At 48.6% G+C, this 16,138-nt stretch overlaps 1 protein-coding gene across 1 annotated transcript in view; it reads right to left on the bottom strand.

The window, feature by feature from the left end:
* The window catches only part of ELL (elongation factor for RNA polymerase II), a 51,773-nt gene that overhangs the window by 5,853 nt on the left and 29,782 nt on the right, over positions 1-16,138 (bottom strand). The window contains exons 5-9 of the mRNA XM_030256638.4: positions 13,413-13,666; positions 10,292-10,416; positions 7,256-7,352; positions 4,028-4,526; positions 1,491-1,557 (exon numbers count right to left, since the gene is read on the bottom strand). Of these exons, the coding sequence (XP_030112498.3) occupies positions 1,491-1,557; positions 4,028-4,526; positions 7,256-7,352; positions 10,292-10,416; positions 13,413-13,666 (1,042 nt within the window). The remainder of the gene's footprint in view (positions 1-1,490; positions 1,558-4,027; positions 4,527-7,255; positions 7,353-10,291; positions 10,417-13,412; positions 13,667-16,138) is intronic.

The raw sequence follows: 16,138 nt of genomic DNA, 5'->3' as shown, positions 1-16,138 counted from the left end.
CATCATTGCAAAACGCTTGCAGGGTGATTATGTGGCAAGAGCGCCACAAGAAACCACGGTGAGGAGCTTTATTCTGTTTTTTTTTTCCACCAGCAACTCTACTTCCAGCACCTTCTAGAGACATTCGGTGTGTCCTGAGCTCAGGTTGAACTGATGTGCCTTTGGGGGCCTTTCAGAAGTTATTCTGCTCAACAAAAAGCCATTAAAGCTGATATTTACAGCCCTCTCTGAAGGTAAAACTCATTTTTTGGGTAGGTGGTAGCTCTAATTTGCCTCCCTGCTCTGGCTGCAGCAGGGCCAGTGTGGTGCCTGAACATGGAAAAGCTGATTTAGGCCTAAAATTAAGGGGGAACTTTCAGTGCTTTAACTTTTTAAGTGCTCTAAACTTCTAGAACTGACTTCTTGCCGGGGGCTGGGATGAAGAACCATCCACCCAGGATAAAGAAGCATCAAACAGCAGTGACAGCTCAGAATTTGAGGAGCTGGGCACAGCCCAGTCAGATCACACTGGGTGAGACCACAGAGCTCCCAGAACTCAGAAACCTCTCCCAGTTTTTTTGGGGAGAGCCCAAGGAGCTGCAATATCCCATTTTGGGAGGGATCAGCACGTGGGTGAGAGAAAAAAAAAAAAAACAACCCACCACCATCCACCCAAATTCTTTGGAATAACTCTAAAAAATGTCACCTTGGAGGGGTTGTTTGTATGGCTGATCCAGCCCAGCAAAGCAGAAGCCAAAGCAGAAACCTTTATCTGCCCTAGAGCTTCCTCCTCCTCCTCCTCCTCCTCCTCCTCCATCCCTGCCCTCCCAGCAATCCCAGCACAGCCAAACCACTCTGATGGAAACAACCCCCAAGGCTGGGACGTGCACAGGGAATTTTTCCCCCCAGCTACAACTTTTTTCCCCACCCCAAAGCTTTGTTTAGAACAGGTCTGGGTTTATGCAGATTCTGGGCTTCCTTCACAGGGATTTTTGGGCTTTGGTTGTTTAATTAACCTCGAGGGGATCTGATTAAAGAGACAAGAAACAACTCGGATCCTAACCCAGGGGTTAGAGCCTCCCAGGAAAGAATATTTCAGTGCCCTATGGAGAAGATCTTGGCTCTGAAGAGGGCAAGAATTAGCAAACCACCCCAAATCCTTCCCTTGCCCTGCCCTCCCCAGCACAAAAGCAGATTATTCCCTCTCAAAGTTTCCAGCTGGAACGTGGAGATGTTTAATCCTTACAAACCCCTCTAAGGTATGAAATGTTTCTTGAAGGACTTAATTTATAGGAGGTAACCTTGAACTCCTGAAGGAGGTAAAAACCAGCTTTGATATCAAGTTTAGTCTCAACTATTAATCTGCAGAGCTGGGCTTACTCTTTTTCTGACACCCACCTAACGAAGTTCTATCAAATAACACAAAAAGTCCAACAAAAATCCCCAGCACATTGATTTCTTAGCTTGAAACATGATCCCAAAGTGATGAAGCAACTGATAAACATACTTACAATAAATAATCTGGCATTTCTGAAGTTGATGTTGGTACACTAGAATTATTGCATGTTCCATTTAAACCTGAAAAAATAAAGATTTGTTTATAGATGTTCCTAAACTTCAAAGCTCTCTGCAATTCAGCTTCAAACTCGTAAAACTTGCCTGCGATATACAGTTTATGGAATTCTAAAGGATTTCTGTTTTGCTTGGAACTGACAGAGGCAGAGGAGCCACAACAAGGTGGCTGAAAGTTCAAGGCTCCAGTATTTGTCTGTCAGCAAAACACCACCAACATCAGCCTGTGCACCGAGCAGCGAAAAAAATCTGAATTTAACTGGTGGATAAACAGTGCCTGCAGTGGGATAACAGCAAGAGCACCACTGGGAGTGAGGAAAACACAGCCCTGAGCCCAGAGAGCCGAGCTGGGCAAGGGGAACCTTCTGCTCTCCTGCTTCCACACCTGAGAGATTCCTCTGGGGATACCCAGGCTGAGATTCCTGAATTAATACCCAGAGTCCTGCAGGGCACCACAGAGAGGATTTTGGAATGCAGCTCCAAACACAAACCCAGGCATTAAAGAACGTTCAGAAACTGAAGGAAGAACAGAATAAACCTAAAGCAGACTCATCCTGCACATCCACCAAGCACTGCAGGATAAATGTGGAGGAGGAAAGCAGCTGGATCCACGCTTGGAAAGGGATATTTTCCACAAATTGTGTGTTACATTCCAAACCCTCACCAGATCCAGCTGCACAACCTGAGTCAGCAGTACCCTGACTGCATCCTTAAAAAGATGGAATTTCCTCTGAATTTCCACGGAAAAGCTTTCCTGAGCAGGATGAGAGGATGGCACAAACCCCGTGCTTCTGAAACCATCCCAACCCCAAATTCCTGCTGCAGCTCCTCCTGCTTCTTCTCAAACAGGGCTCAAGGATGGTGGAAGGGAAGGGACACAGGAGGTTTATTTTGCCTGTGAGTGCCATCTACTGACTGAAAAGACCCCACAGGTCCCTCCAGAGCCTCTGGAACAAAATTCCTGGGAGCAACTCCCACTTCTGGCAGGAGGTGTCCCTGCCCACGGCAGGTGGTGGAACCAGATGAGCTTTAAGGTCCTTCCAACCCAAACTTTTTGTGATTCTCTGCTTCCCTACAGCTCCAGGGGGAATTTGAGGAAGGAGCAGGATGAGGCTGGTGCTACCCACAGAAGGAAAACATCCCAGTTCTGGCTGTCCAGGATCCAAGCAGGACTGACCACATCCTGTTTATGATTGCTCCCAGTCCAGCTCGCATTTGTTACCTCAAAACAGCAGCAGGAACAAACCCCAACTCCTAATAATGAACAAAAATCCGGGAATTTAACAGCAAAGAAAGGCAGAAAAGGTGGTGGAGGAGGCTCAGCAATTTCCCAGGAATTTGGGTATTTTGAAGACAAGAAGAGAGAATGTGTGAGTGTCTCTCCAGAACCACTCCAGGGGCTCATGGGGAAGAGAAACAACGTGGAAGAAACACAACATGCACAGAAAAAACCTGGGATTGACACAAAAGTGGAAGAGTTCTCAGCTCTGCAGTGCCACACGCCCCACAGACTGTCCTCAGCAATCACTGCTGAGCCATCACAATGCATTTTGTCACTGCAGCAAAGCCTGTGGGGCAGGGGAGCGCTGGGACCAGCTCCATCCCAACAGCCTGAGAAGCTCCCCCTTCCCAGGAATCCAGCAAACGAGTCTCCACTTCAAAATATTGTCCTTTTGGAGCCACAACTGGAGGGTTTTCATGCACCAAGCAGGAAGGGGAATGTAGAAAATAGTAACAGGGTGAAGGCAAACGCACAAAGGAATTTAACAGATATTCCCAGAGGCTGCAGGGAAAGTCCCAGTGCCCTGGGGAGCTGTAACAAACAGCAGAAAACATGGAAACAGCAGGAAAAGGAATGGATGGGATCAGCCAAGAAATATTCTCTGCTCTGGCTTCTAAGGGTGCACGGACCTGACTTTGAAAGAGTGGCTTGATGGAAAATGTTTTCACCCCACCTCAGTGGAGGTTCACTGCTGTGTCAGCCCTTGGATAAATAAATCCCCAGCCCCAGTGGGATGTAAGGAAGCTTTTCCAGCCTGGAAGAGCTGGTTCCCCACTGCTTTAACAGCATTTATCACCAGGTTTATCTATCATTCCTTTTGTAGCCAATTTTAAAAGCTTTTGTGAGTAACTTTTCATTAAAAACCCAAACAACAGTCATCACAACAGCCAACACAAGCGCTGCACTGCTCTTCCCACTGCTCCCAGCCTTTCATCCCCACAGATTATCCCAGCTTTTAATTTAACCAGGAGAAACATGACACGCTCTGAGGCAGCTCCAAACAGCACGAAAGGTTAAACAGGAAAAACCTGATGGCCAGTGTGGAGAGGAAGCACCTCTGGTGGTTTGGAGGCAGGACAGCGCTGGCATTTGGGTCCCCAGAGCAGCTGGGACGGTCCAGGATGTGCCCATTGCTCCAGGCAATCCTGGCATCACACCCAGCCAACACCACAGCACCTCCGGGCCCCCACTCACCTGGGACCTGCTCCTGGGGAACACTAACTAAGTCAGCATTTTTTATTACTTCACAGTTCTGCTTCTCCTCTTTGCACTTCTCCTCGCTCTTCTTCTCCTTCCTCTCCTTCTCCTTGTCTTTGTGCTTTTTGGATTTTTTCTTGGATTTGACGTAGGAGCCGCAGTTGTGTTTGCTGCTCTGGGCACAGTCTGTGGGCAGGGGGTGGCTCAGTCTCTCGGGAGGCTCCGTGCTCTCACAGTCTCTGCCGTTGTGAGCCAGGTCGTTGCTGACATCGGCGAGGGGGTCGTGAGGCCGGGGCAGCTCCAGGGCCGGCAGGGAGGAGCTGGAGCCCACGGGCTCGGGCAGAGGCACGGGCAGGGCAGGGGGGCCCAGGCTGTCCTTCCCGTTGGAGGAATTCAGCTTCCCGTTCAGAGTGGGCTGCGCTCGGTGAGCCAAATGCGAGATCCTGGGCTTTTTGTTGGCCAGGGGGTCGATGAACTCCGCAGGTAAGGGTCGCTTCTGTTAGGGAGGAGTGGGGAGAAAAAGGAGGAATAAATCGGCTGGAAGGTGAGCGAGTGGAGCTGGGTGTTGCCACTAGGTGGTGGTGCAAGACAGGGGAGAAGGGAATATCCCCGGGAAAAGCAGCTGATCCATCCCAAGCTGCTTCCCACACCTCGGTGGGACAGCTTGGAGAATCCCATCAGCAATTCCTGACCTCCCCCATCATTATCCACACACAGCCCCAGCCCGCTCTCACTGCAGCTTCTTTCGAAGCCATCCCTTTGGAACGCAAACCCCGCAGCCCCTCTCCTGCTCAGAGAGTGGAAATATCCCTGGCAGTGCCCAAGGCCGGGCTGGACAGGGCTCGGAGCAGGTGGGACACTGGTGTCCCTGCCCACGGCAGGGCTGGCACTGGATGATCCTTAATCTCCCTTCCAACCCAAACAATTCCGGGATAAAAACATCTGTCCTGAGCACCCCGAAGTCCCTGTGAAGGAGAAACGTGCTCAGCCCTCCGGAGCAGGGAGGGATTCACCAGTTCTGCATTTTATTCCCAGCTCTGTGGCCAAGAGCTTCGCCCCTTCCCCGCTCCTTCCTCTTCTCAAGAGCGAGGCCTTGCCCGGCAGAGGGGAGGAAGTGCCAAGTGCTCAGTTCTCAGAATTTCAGGCGAAAGGGGACATCTAGAAAGCCACGTCACAGGGGCCAACGCGACCTGAGCAGCCCTTCTTTGAGCAAGGGGAGAGAAGGAAGTGGTTCCCAGCTGTGCCCATACCTCGGAGGCAGCTGCCTCCAGCCTGGAAAAGCTGTTCCATGGAAGAACCCATCCATCAGGCTCAGCCCAGCCAAAACCACCTCAGCCAGCCCTCAGTATGTGCCCACCTGGCAGCTCTGGGGCTGCAACAGCTCTGAGCCAAAGATTATTTCGTGCCCAGAGGAAAACAAGTGATAGCTCTGTGTATTTCTTTTGGATAATCCATTATTTTCTTTCTGTCTCAGGCAGGATCACGACGTGTTTGCGAATGGAAATGTTGTTCCGTGGCTGAAATGCAGCTGGATGGTGGCTGGAGCAGCCCCTAATTCCCTCTTTTTCTCCTGGGATTTTCTCTCTCTTTGCTAACTCAGGGGTCTTGAGGCCACTGCTCAGTGCCAGGAATTCTTTCCACCTGTCAGGGTAATTAAGGAAGAGCTGCTGGTTCTGCCACTGAGCTCAAGGGGCAAGGACAGCACGTCCGACCGGCTTGGCGACATCACCTCCCAGAGCTCCCGGTGTCCATCTCCCCCAGGAGGGGCCATCCCCGTCCACAGGGCTCTGAACAGGTGACACAGCTCAAAAATCTGCCACATTTTACAACCTTGTCCCCAGAAACAACAAATACCAGCTTCTCCAAACTCATCTCTCTGCTTAGGAGGGTTATATACATCCATTTGCTAGAATTACCAGACCCATCTTCTTCACCTTCATTGCGCAGCTGAACCTTCCCAAAATATTCTGCATTCCAGCCTACCAAATCCCAATCCTCTGCTGGCACTGCACCCATTACAAACCATTTCTCTAAACAGAAACTACAGCCAGAGAGCATTAAAAGAGTGACAGCTCATAACGCTGTGGTTTGCTGTCTGACACGACAGAATCATGCTGGAAACATTTATATTCCACATTGGACTGTCCCTGTTTCACCAGGCTTTTCTGAATCCAACCCACCCAACCACCCAAAGTTTCAGCTGGGTCATTCTGAGAGATCAAAACCTCACCCTAAAGACTTTGAATCTTTAAAATACGGACAGCCAGAGGAACAAGATGAGTTTTCAGCCTTAAAAAATGACACAAGACCGGGATCTTTCCGAGCTAACTCGAAGGTGATCATTCTTCATTCACCAGGAGCATGCCCACAGCAGAGCAGGAGAGGATTTGGAATCAGCTACCTGGCAAACAAGTTACACAGTCCTTGTTCTCAAGCAGAGAATTGCCTCTCTCTCAGTGCCAGAGAGCACATAATTTCTTTACCTGTTAATATTCTTTGCCACTAATCCTCGGTGCGTCTGTCCAGACAAGCAGGCATTACACATTCCATTGGCAGGAGAAGAATAAATACCCAACTTGTCTGGGCTGACCCACACGGGGAGAAGGGAAGGCAGAGCATTTCACAACGCCAGCAACGCCTGTGCTGGGAGATACTGGGAGAAGTGGGGACAGGGCTCTGCCTGACACGCGTCAAACGTGGCTCCCGTGTGGTTTATGGCCATGGAAAAAGCAGCAAAGTGTTCTTTTCACAGCTCCCTGCTCTGGCATCTCCCAGCCAGGAGCAGCCCAACCTGCCCCTGGTCTGTCACGGCAATTAGGCTGCAAAAGGTCAGGGGTTTTCATAACTCAGCCATGTTTGGGAGCTGCTTATTACAGCTTCGTTCCACTCAATTATTAGTAATGAGGAAAACACAAGCTCGTTCTCCCAGGAACTCCAGGAGGGATGGAGGCACTGCAAAAGGAATTTAGCCCTTAAAACTAAACCTGAGCCTCCTTGTCGGAGATCCTCCCCACAGGCTCTCTCTGAGCCACGTCCAGAGGAGAAACAGATGCTGAGGAAAGCCAGAATGAGACTGCAACTTAATAAAAGAGAAATAAAACCCCAAGGACCTCCTGACCCGGCAGCAGGTGATTACAGGGTGCAGACAGGCACAGCTCAGCCTGGACCCAGCAGCCAAATCCATCAGGAGCCCAGGGACCCAGGGCTGGGAGGGGGATCACCCACCTGAGGGGGAGAGCTGGAGTTGAGGGTGTCCTTCGGAGGGCTCAGGGAAGGAGCTTCTCCCTGGAAAGCGCTGCTGTTCTGGGGCTGGCACAGCTTCCTGCAAAACACAACCGGGGGCTGCTCACACCCGTGCCAGGGGCAGCTGGCACTGCACACCTCCAGCTCTTCCCGGGCTCCAGCTCTGCTGGAGCTGCCTAAAGGAGCTCCAGGCTCTGGTCTCTGACAGAACCCGGGAAGGAGAAAACTACTGCAGGAAAACATCAGTGACCAGTTGGAATTCCTCATCTCCTTCTTGCTTTCCCATCATTTTGTGGCTCTTTGGCCACCTTGGACCAACAGGCTGAGCTCCTGGACACATGAAAGGATTCCCTGTTGAGGACGGAACTCCTTTTTCAACAATTTTACCTTTTTTCTCTTGAACTGGTGACGTAAGAATTAAAACAAATTAATTCCAGCCTCAGAAACATAATTCACACGGAGATCAGCGAAAGTGGCATGGAACTGTAAGGTGCAGAGGATATCAGATATTATTCCTGCTGATTGAAATACAGCTCAGGGAGACATTAATTAAACAAATTTCTGCTGAGTGTTTGCTTTCTGAGACAACTCAGAAAGCAAAGCTCACTGAAGAGGGGCTGAAACTGAAGCTCAGATGTTGAGGAATAAGTTCTCCCACTCATTAGCATCATTAAAACAACATTTTATGGCAACAGGAGCCCTTTCAGCAGCGAGCTCCTCTGGGTCCAGGAAAAGCAGCATTATAACAGGAACTCCTGAGGTATTATTGGTCCACCGGGATTTACATTTTGGGCTTCCCAATAATACTTTTAAGTTGCATCATGCAAAACAGAGCTACTCTGGGCTGTATTTGTGGTATTGGGCAAATTAAAAAAAAAACACCTTTTGTAGCAACAAAAAGTACAATTAGAATCACTTGAGTTCCCCTCCAGGCCGGGTCTCTGCTCCTCTGCAGATCTCAGAGTGTTTTTCCAGCCCACCAAATTTGCCCAACAATTCTGACACCAGACAGCCCCTCAATTAATCATCCAAAAAAAAAAAAAAAAGAGCCCTACTCTTGCATCAAGTTGCAGCTGACAAACTGAAAAAAAAAAAAAAACACCCCAGAATTCAGGGTTAAAGGTTTTAATAAAGCAGCTCTGCAGTCAGTTTGTCAGGAGCTGTGGAGCCTGAATAACGCACTTTTAAATTCTCCCACAAGAAACTGGAATCAGCATTAAAGCTCCCTCATATCCTTTAAACATTGGGAAGATTTATCTCAGAGATAACACCCAGGACTTGACAAGATTTGGCTTTTAACCTCAGCTTGAACCTTGGGCTGTGTTGCAGCAATATTTAGACATCTGCAGTGTCACCACTGGCCTGGCTTTGTTTAATTTTATTTAAAACAACCCCAGCAGCCACAGATCCACTCAAGGAAAGGACCTGGGTACGGTGATCACGAGGACACTGATATTGCCCAAACACCCAGTGAAAGTGGCTTTTGGGGGGTGGCTTTGTCACACCTTCTAATTGTTAATTATGGATTTAAGGAGTCATGAATTTAAGGATTTAATGATTTAAGGAGCAGCGAGTTCAGCGGGGGAAAGATTTCGGAGAATCCTGGAATGGTTTGGGCTGGAAGGACCTGAAAGCTCATCCAGGCACAGGCTGGGGCACCTCCCACAGACCAGGCTCCTCCAGGGTGACAGAGGGATGGAAAGCATAAAAAAGGAGGAAAAAACGAGCTGGTTTAAGCCAAGCCCAGTTAGACCCAGCTTTAGTCCTGCAGATGTGCAAATTACTGCAGCTGCTGAGGCACTGGGTGGCCACTGGCCCTGAAATCCAGGAGGACCTGGAACAAGGGGTTGGTGATGCAAACCCCGCTGCCTCCTGTGCCCTTTTCTGGTTGTCTCCTGTCTTCAACCCAAGATGTTTTTTTGCCCATTTTGGAGCCTCATTACCTGCACTGCCTGAGCAGGGCTTTGTTTGTACAGTTGAATACATCCTTTCCAAGGTCTATTTTTAGACCCTTGCCCAAGTGAATGCCACAATTCTAGAAAAAGCAGTAAACATGGCTTTTCTACAGGGAGAAAATCACTTTTTTTTTTTTTTGAAAGCCATAAAGATTGCATGGCAGTTGTATTTTTCCTTTTAATTATAATTTCATATCAAGGCCATTTAAATGAGTTTTAATTTTCCTTGAGCATGTCAAAGTACTTGGAGTTTAAGTTTTCTGTTGGTTTAAAAAGTCTCATCCCCGAGTCAATTGTGCTTTTAAATCATGGGAAGTGCTCAAACAGAGCACACTGTGCTTCAGCTTAACCAAAAGTGCAATAAAATAAAGCACAAGTAAAAGCTCTGCCTGCATGACAAAATCTGTACCGAGGCACTGAAAAATATCAATAGTGGGAGCAGAATTCTGTGTAAAACTGGGAGATTTCTTTCCCTGCCAGCCAGGAGGCTTCACCTAAGGAAAATATCCCTAGAGGGAAAAAAATTTCAGCAGTAAGGATGAACTGAGTCAGTTAAGGGCTGTTCCAGGAGGGAAGATGGGAACAGAGATCACACTCCAAGCAGGACAACCAGCAGGAGTTTGAAGGGATTTATCCCTACAGAACAACCTCCTGCTTTTCCACGCAGCCACGATTCCAACCAAATCTCAGATTTGGTGATGAAACACTTCAGCCTGCACAGGAAGATGTGGAAAAAAGGAAGGAGAGTTTCAAAGGAGAGCTGAGCTGGAGACATTTAATCACCTCATCCCCCAGGATTTCAGAGCAGCAGTGTTAACTCTGCCAGCTCTGCTCCCTGCAGTTCCCCCAGGATTTGTCTCCAATGGTTTAAAGACAGCCCAGGATGATGTGAAGAGTGAATCCACTTGGATATTCAAGTTTAGTCCACTCCTACAGGTCCCTGGGTGATGGATAGTTTAAAATTATGTCAAAATAAGTCACTCACTCAACTTACACACCTTGGTCACCCTGATTTACAGAACCTTGCCTGGATGATATCACAGAGAAGAAAATGGATAATTACCTAACGAGGATCCTTTTCAACAACTGCTGATCTCCTTCTGAGTAGCCAGGCCAGTCCTTCTGCACTTCTTTGTATACACAATCTTTCAGTGTGAAAGTGCTGTCCTTGGCACTCAGATTTGCCACCTGGAACAGAAGGAGTTTGGAAAACCATCATTAGGGTTTCATTTTCTCACTTCCTCGACCAAACAAGAGCTAAGATGAAGGCAAAATCTGAGCAGACTTAGCAGCTGTTAGTAGTGTCAGAGAACAAGGAGAGACTTTAATATTTCATTTCCTTATTATTAAGATTATTTAATCAAACTGTGCCTTTCCTTTCGCCTCGTCACTGCAATAATTCATAATGAGTTTCTAAAGCACATCCAGTTGAGTGGGAAATAAGTCATATCTAAAAGAGATTATTCAGCCTGGGGAGCCTGGACCAGCACACCACCACTTGATGGAAACACCTGGAAATAAAGCCTTAATGGGAACAGGCAGTTCACTTATCACACCTGTCCCACAGCCAAAATGGGGCAGTTTATGGCCAAAGAGGAACTCTCGGGGCGATAACTTGGTTAACAATTGCCAGGAGATAATTTCTCACTAAGGAGCCAACAAAACAGGCCACAGAGAGCTGCTTCCTCGGGGAGTGTGAGGAGAATGCCCTGGGACCACCTGGATTTTATGGAGAACTTCTCCAGGGCAGGAACAGAAGCTGGGAATTCCAGCTTCAAGCCAGCAGAGCACTGCAGGGAGCTCAGCACACTCGCACCAGCAGCTGCCTGACATTTTATCCAACCCTGCCCTGTGGAGCTTCCCCACAAAATCCTGCGTGGAGGGTGAAGCTGCTGGAATGGGCAGAGCTGGATTAGAATGGAAACAACCTGGGAAAAGAGTTATCCCACTTGGATCAGCCTTTCCACAGCCTGACTGAAAATTTAACTTCTTGCTTTGGTACACGCCTGAAAATCCAGAGCTGGAGCAAAGCAAAGAGCCCCAGTGAGGCTCCCACAGAAAGTGAACCTCTCCTGGGTGATCCAGAGTGTCATGCAATGGTTTGGCTCCATCAAATTCCAGGGGCAGGGACACCTCCCACTATCCCAGACTGCTCCAACCTGGCCTTGGACATTCCCAGGGATGGGGCAGCTTCTCTGGGCAACCTCAGCTTGCAGAGCACTGCAAGTTTCAAATGAAAATAAAGCCTTCAATGTGTTTGTGAAGAGGGATAAGGAGGCCCAGGTGCCAAATGCTCTGCCCACAGCCAGGCAAAGCCAGCAGCTGCAGCCCAAATTCCCTGCTGGAGCCCCTCAGCTCGGGGACTGCTGCCCTTGAAAGTGGAAAATGCTTTTATTCAGTGCATGGAGATCTTGTGCATCTGTTTAGGGATTACTGTTCTCCATTCAGGACGTGGCTGTGCTCAGGGATTTCCATTATCCACACAGCAGGAAAATGCCTCAAAAACAAGCAAAGGATTGGGAAGTCTTGAATGAACTGAAGATGCTGCTGATTCCACTGCTTTTGCTTTAGGGAGGCTACAACCTAATACAAAAATATTAAAAATCTAGGCATTTCAGAGCAGAAGGCTGCACAACCAACATGGCAAACTCTCCTGATAAGCAAAAAATAGAAAGCCCAGTTATCAGTTTACATGACAAACACTTTGTTTTTCCTTTCAGTCCTGTCAGCTTTCCAAAATCCTGAGCCAAAATACAACAAGAATTTGAGCTGTGTTTTACATCGAGGTATCCCTGTAAGCACACCCAGGAGACAAAAGCCAATCCAGGTTCTTCTTTACAAAAAAAACCCCAAAACCGACTCTCCCAGAATTTCTCTGTTTCCTGCCTGCTCCTGGAGCCCAGAAGAACAACTTGGATTTTTCTCTGCACAGAGGCTGAGAGCTGCTACCTCCTTGTTTTGCTCGTGTGGGACTCTGCAAGCTCCACCCCAGCCCTCCCAAAAATAGAAACCTTGCAAAATGAGGCAAAAAGGCCGCCAGGAACACGGAGTCCTGCGAGAGATGCAAGAGCACAATGAAACCCACACCTAGACAGATTTAGCTGTGTAGCTTTAACACAGCCTGTAATTTTTAGCTTATCTGTGTCTGCCTGTGGATGGGAGCCCTGGGAGGGCTGAGAGGGATTAACTTTACGAGCATCACGTTCACAGCCAGATCAGCCCCGTGGCCGGCGCCGCACGCGCCGCTCGCCTGCCCGGGCTCGGGCACCAGCATCCCTCAAAAGCCATCTTCAGAAAGAGAGTTTTCTGCTCTGAAACTCGGGGAGAGAATTGAAAAAATGCTGCAAAAAGCTGCTGGGAAATTAAAGGCTCTGGGATTAAAGTCTAAGGAAGGAACGAGTTGTGCCAGCTGTGACTCTGTTTTTAATACGACCTGCCCTGTGCCCTTGGGCAAAGGGAACTCCTGTCTCACTCCTTATGGAAAGGAATAAAAAAGAAAAAAAATAAAGAGTTTTTTCCAGAATCTATTCCAATCAGAAGGCAGCTGCAGCATTTAAATAAATGGCCATGATGTGTTTAATAAAGCAATGAAGGTTTTTACTGCGAGGCCTAAAATGGCACCTTTGATGTGACTCAAAGTGCTAGGAACTGATTCAGCTTGGAGACAGCTTTCACACCTGACACACAAATAATGTGCTTGGCAAGGAGCTGCACGATCTTCACACCTGACCACTGGCACTTCCAAGCAGGAAAGGCTCTGAGGAGTACAAAAAAACCTGGGGACATCTTTTCCTTCATATACAAAACTTGTACCAATGCAGAGCATTTCTCCTTTATGTCCATGAGAATAAAACATAGATTTAGAGGTTACAATCAAGTAATTTGTAGATCCTCTGTTAAGAGAATCCTCCCCATGACCAAGCAGAAGTGTCCCTCTAAAAGGGACTGATCTGGTGAGCCAAAACCATCCAGCTTGGTTGCACCCCCTAAGCTGAGGCGTAGCCACGGGAAGCTCCTGCTATCTCTGCACCAGCACTGGGAGCTGAGAACTGTGTCCCCCACAGCCTTCAGAGTCACATTCAGCTGCAGCCTGGAGATAACAGGTTCCACTGCCACGGGAGGGGGGGCTGAGAAGACATTTTTTTTTTTCCCTTTACCTAAATCGTTGCCTTCAGAGTACAAACCTGTTGCAGAAGGTTATCCAGCAAATCCTTGTCCTGCTGAGAAAGTCCATCCTTCTGCAATCTGAGAATAAGTTCAGGTTTCTTATAAGGCTTTAGTGCCAGTAAGTGCACAACCCTATCTTTGAAGGGTCTCTGGGAAATCGCACTATTGCCTCTCTTTATTGCACTGGCAAGGTTGACTGGCGTTGGGCGCTTCCTGGAGGGAACAGCATCGGAAGCTCCTGGTGCAGGTTTACGCACCTGAACCTTTTTGCCTAAAATGAGACGAGAATAGTGAAGTGCAGCAGTCACCTCGCAAAGGCCAGTGGGCTGTCAACACCAATCTGGAGTTCATCACACCCCTGGGAAGTGCCACGAGGTGACGAGGGAGGACAAACACCGCCAGCGCACCCCCTCCGTCCCGACGCGCCGCCGGAACGAGCATCCCGTGAGGTTCGTGGTTCATGACAAGCTTGGAACAAGTAAACAGCAACACCAAGCTCTGCAAACCTGAGTATTATTGGCCACCAGCTTACATAAAGCTCCCTTTGTTTGCCAGCTTTTCATTTATCCCAAGTGCACGTATCCCCACGGTTAATCGAACCATTTCTGCCCTCCCTACCAAAAGAAAATTCTGCATTATTATGTAGAAGAGTGGGAAATACGGAGTGGAAAGACCAGAACTGGTCAACGAGCAGCTCCCCGCTGCTGAGCTCAGCAAAAACGCTCCTCCAGCAGATGTTTCTGCTTTTAGAACAATAGGAACTTTATGGGGCTGGGTCACCTCCCTTCCCCCTCCAAACACCCCGTGAATGGGGCTGATCTGGGCCATCAGCCTATTCATGAGGGCGCTGCCTGAGCTGATGGAATAACCCCTTCTCCACTGCACATAAGTGACAACACCAAGCTGGCTCACAAGTGCACCTCGGCTCCATCCCCACTGCGTGCCTGGCTGCTGACAGCACGACCCAACAATTCATTATTCCCATTCCTGCAGAAGAACAGAACCCTCGCACCATCTCAGCAGAGCCCAAATCAAAGGATGGGGACTGCTTCAAATACAGGAGCAGGTTCCTGCTACCAAAGGCACACCAAGCCAAGCTGAAAACAAAACGTGTGGGTTCCAAGGTCTGGAAACCTGGAGATCCAATCAATAATCGCCTGGGCTGGAGAAAGTGACCTTCGCTAGGACAAACAACATCCAGCATTTATTTGCAAGTGTTTGGGAGGTTTATTCCAGCAGGGCACTGCTCCATTGCTCGGAAGCAACGCTTTCAACTGAGTCATCTGAAGATACTGGGGACTGTCTGCACTGTTTGTTTTACTGAGCTGCACATTGCGTAACCCAGGCCCCATTTCCTGGCTTTTTCTTATACACCACAGTGCTGGGAGAGGAAGCACAACCCATCCTCAGCAGGGCTGAGGGGAGGTGAGAGGGGGAACAACACCAATTCGAACGTTAAACATCCCACAATCCAGAGGTCAGCTGGATTTTGTTTCCAGAAATGGGACAAGAGAAGATTCGTCAGCTTTCTAGAACTGCCTTAACTCTTGCCAGGTCATGAACAGTAAAAACATCACGTTGGGAGGTTTCCATTTAAAGGCTGGAGCCAAAATGTGCAGTGATAGGAAAAGAAAAACCCAAGTTAAGCCGGGACACAAAGGATTTTCAAATATTTATACACGTGCATGTCTGTGGATGCATGCACACATATTTAGTGTGGCTACAAGCACACATCCCCTGCAGCTTTACCTGCAGCTATCTATTTACATATCTATTTATTCAAGTGTCAGCTCACATCTGTAAGTTCTGCTGCTCTCCAGTTTCAACATTTCCTATAAATTTTTCCACATCTGAGCTGCCTGGAACGAGTCCACTGGCACTCAAGTGCTGAGCTCCGTGTTCTCCTGGAAATGTGAGAGCCAGCCCTGTGCCTCCAGCCCAGCCGGCAGGAATCAGCTGATGCTGCTGGCACACCAGGACCTGCAGATCCCACATGGGGACTGTCCTTCCAAGCCCTTCCTTCTTGGACCTCCTCAAACACTGACATCTTATCTAGGAGCACCGTGAGCACACGCTCTGCCCCTGCTGCTTTCACACGGCTCTGTCTCCATTTCAGGGCAGTAAAAGGTTTTAGCCAGGAGTATTTTTCATTTTAAAAAGTTTTGCTCCATCTTTCCAGGAAGCAAATTGCTTTGAGAATCTTCTCCCTCAGAAGCTTTAACTTCAGGCACTTACTGTAATGTTCTCAAAGAGGAGCTAAACAAAATAATCTTCTGGCCTACGGGAAATCAATGCATTTCCTTCCTGATTACTATCTCCTGTCTCAGCTCTGAGCACTTGGCTGCTGTGACAATGAGTCTGGGTCAGTTCTACATTTTGCAACTCAACCCTCCTCATCACAGATCCTCTGAGAAGAGACTGGCTGCAGATCACATGGGCTGCAGGAAAAGCAGCTGCCTCAGGGAAAAAAAACCAAAAAATAGTGAAACTGTGTTCTGGTTACTGTTTGTGCCCAAGGTTTGTGAGCTGAGGTCAAGCAGGGCCCTGAGCCCTGGGTCTCTGCAGGCTCCCTGTGCTGTTCACCATGGTTTTATTTCCTCTGCTAAGGCTTTCCTGCTGCTGTCCCAGTGAGAAGGGCTGTGCCAGGCTGCTTTGGTGCCTGTGTTTGTGAGCAGAGGGCACTGCTGCCTGAGCCCCGTGGGGCACAGCTGTGACACGCTGGTGGCAGTTTCAGCTGAGCTGG

This window comes from Taeniopygia guttata, chromosome 28 (assembly GCF_048771995.1).
Source record: "Taeniopygia guttata chromosome 28, bTaeGut7.mat, whole genome shotgun sequence".
Classification (NCBI taxonomy): Eukaryota; Metazoa; Chordata; class Aves; order Passeriformes; family Estrildidae; genus Taeniopygia; species Taeniopygia guttata.
This window is presented reverse-complemented; position numbering and strand designations above follow the sequence as displayed.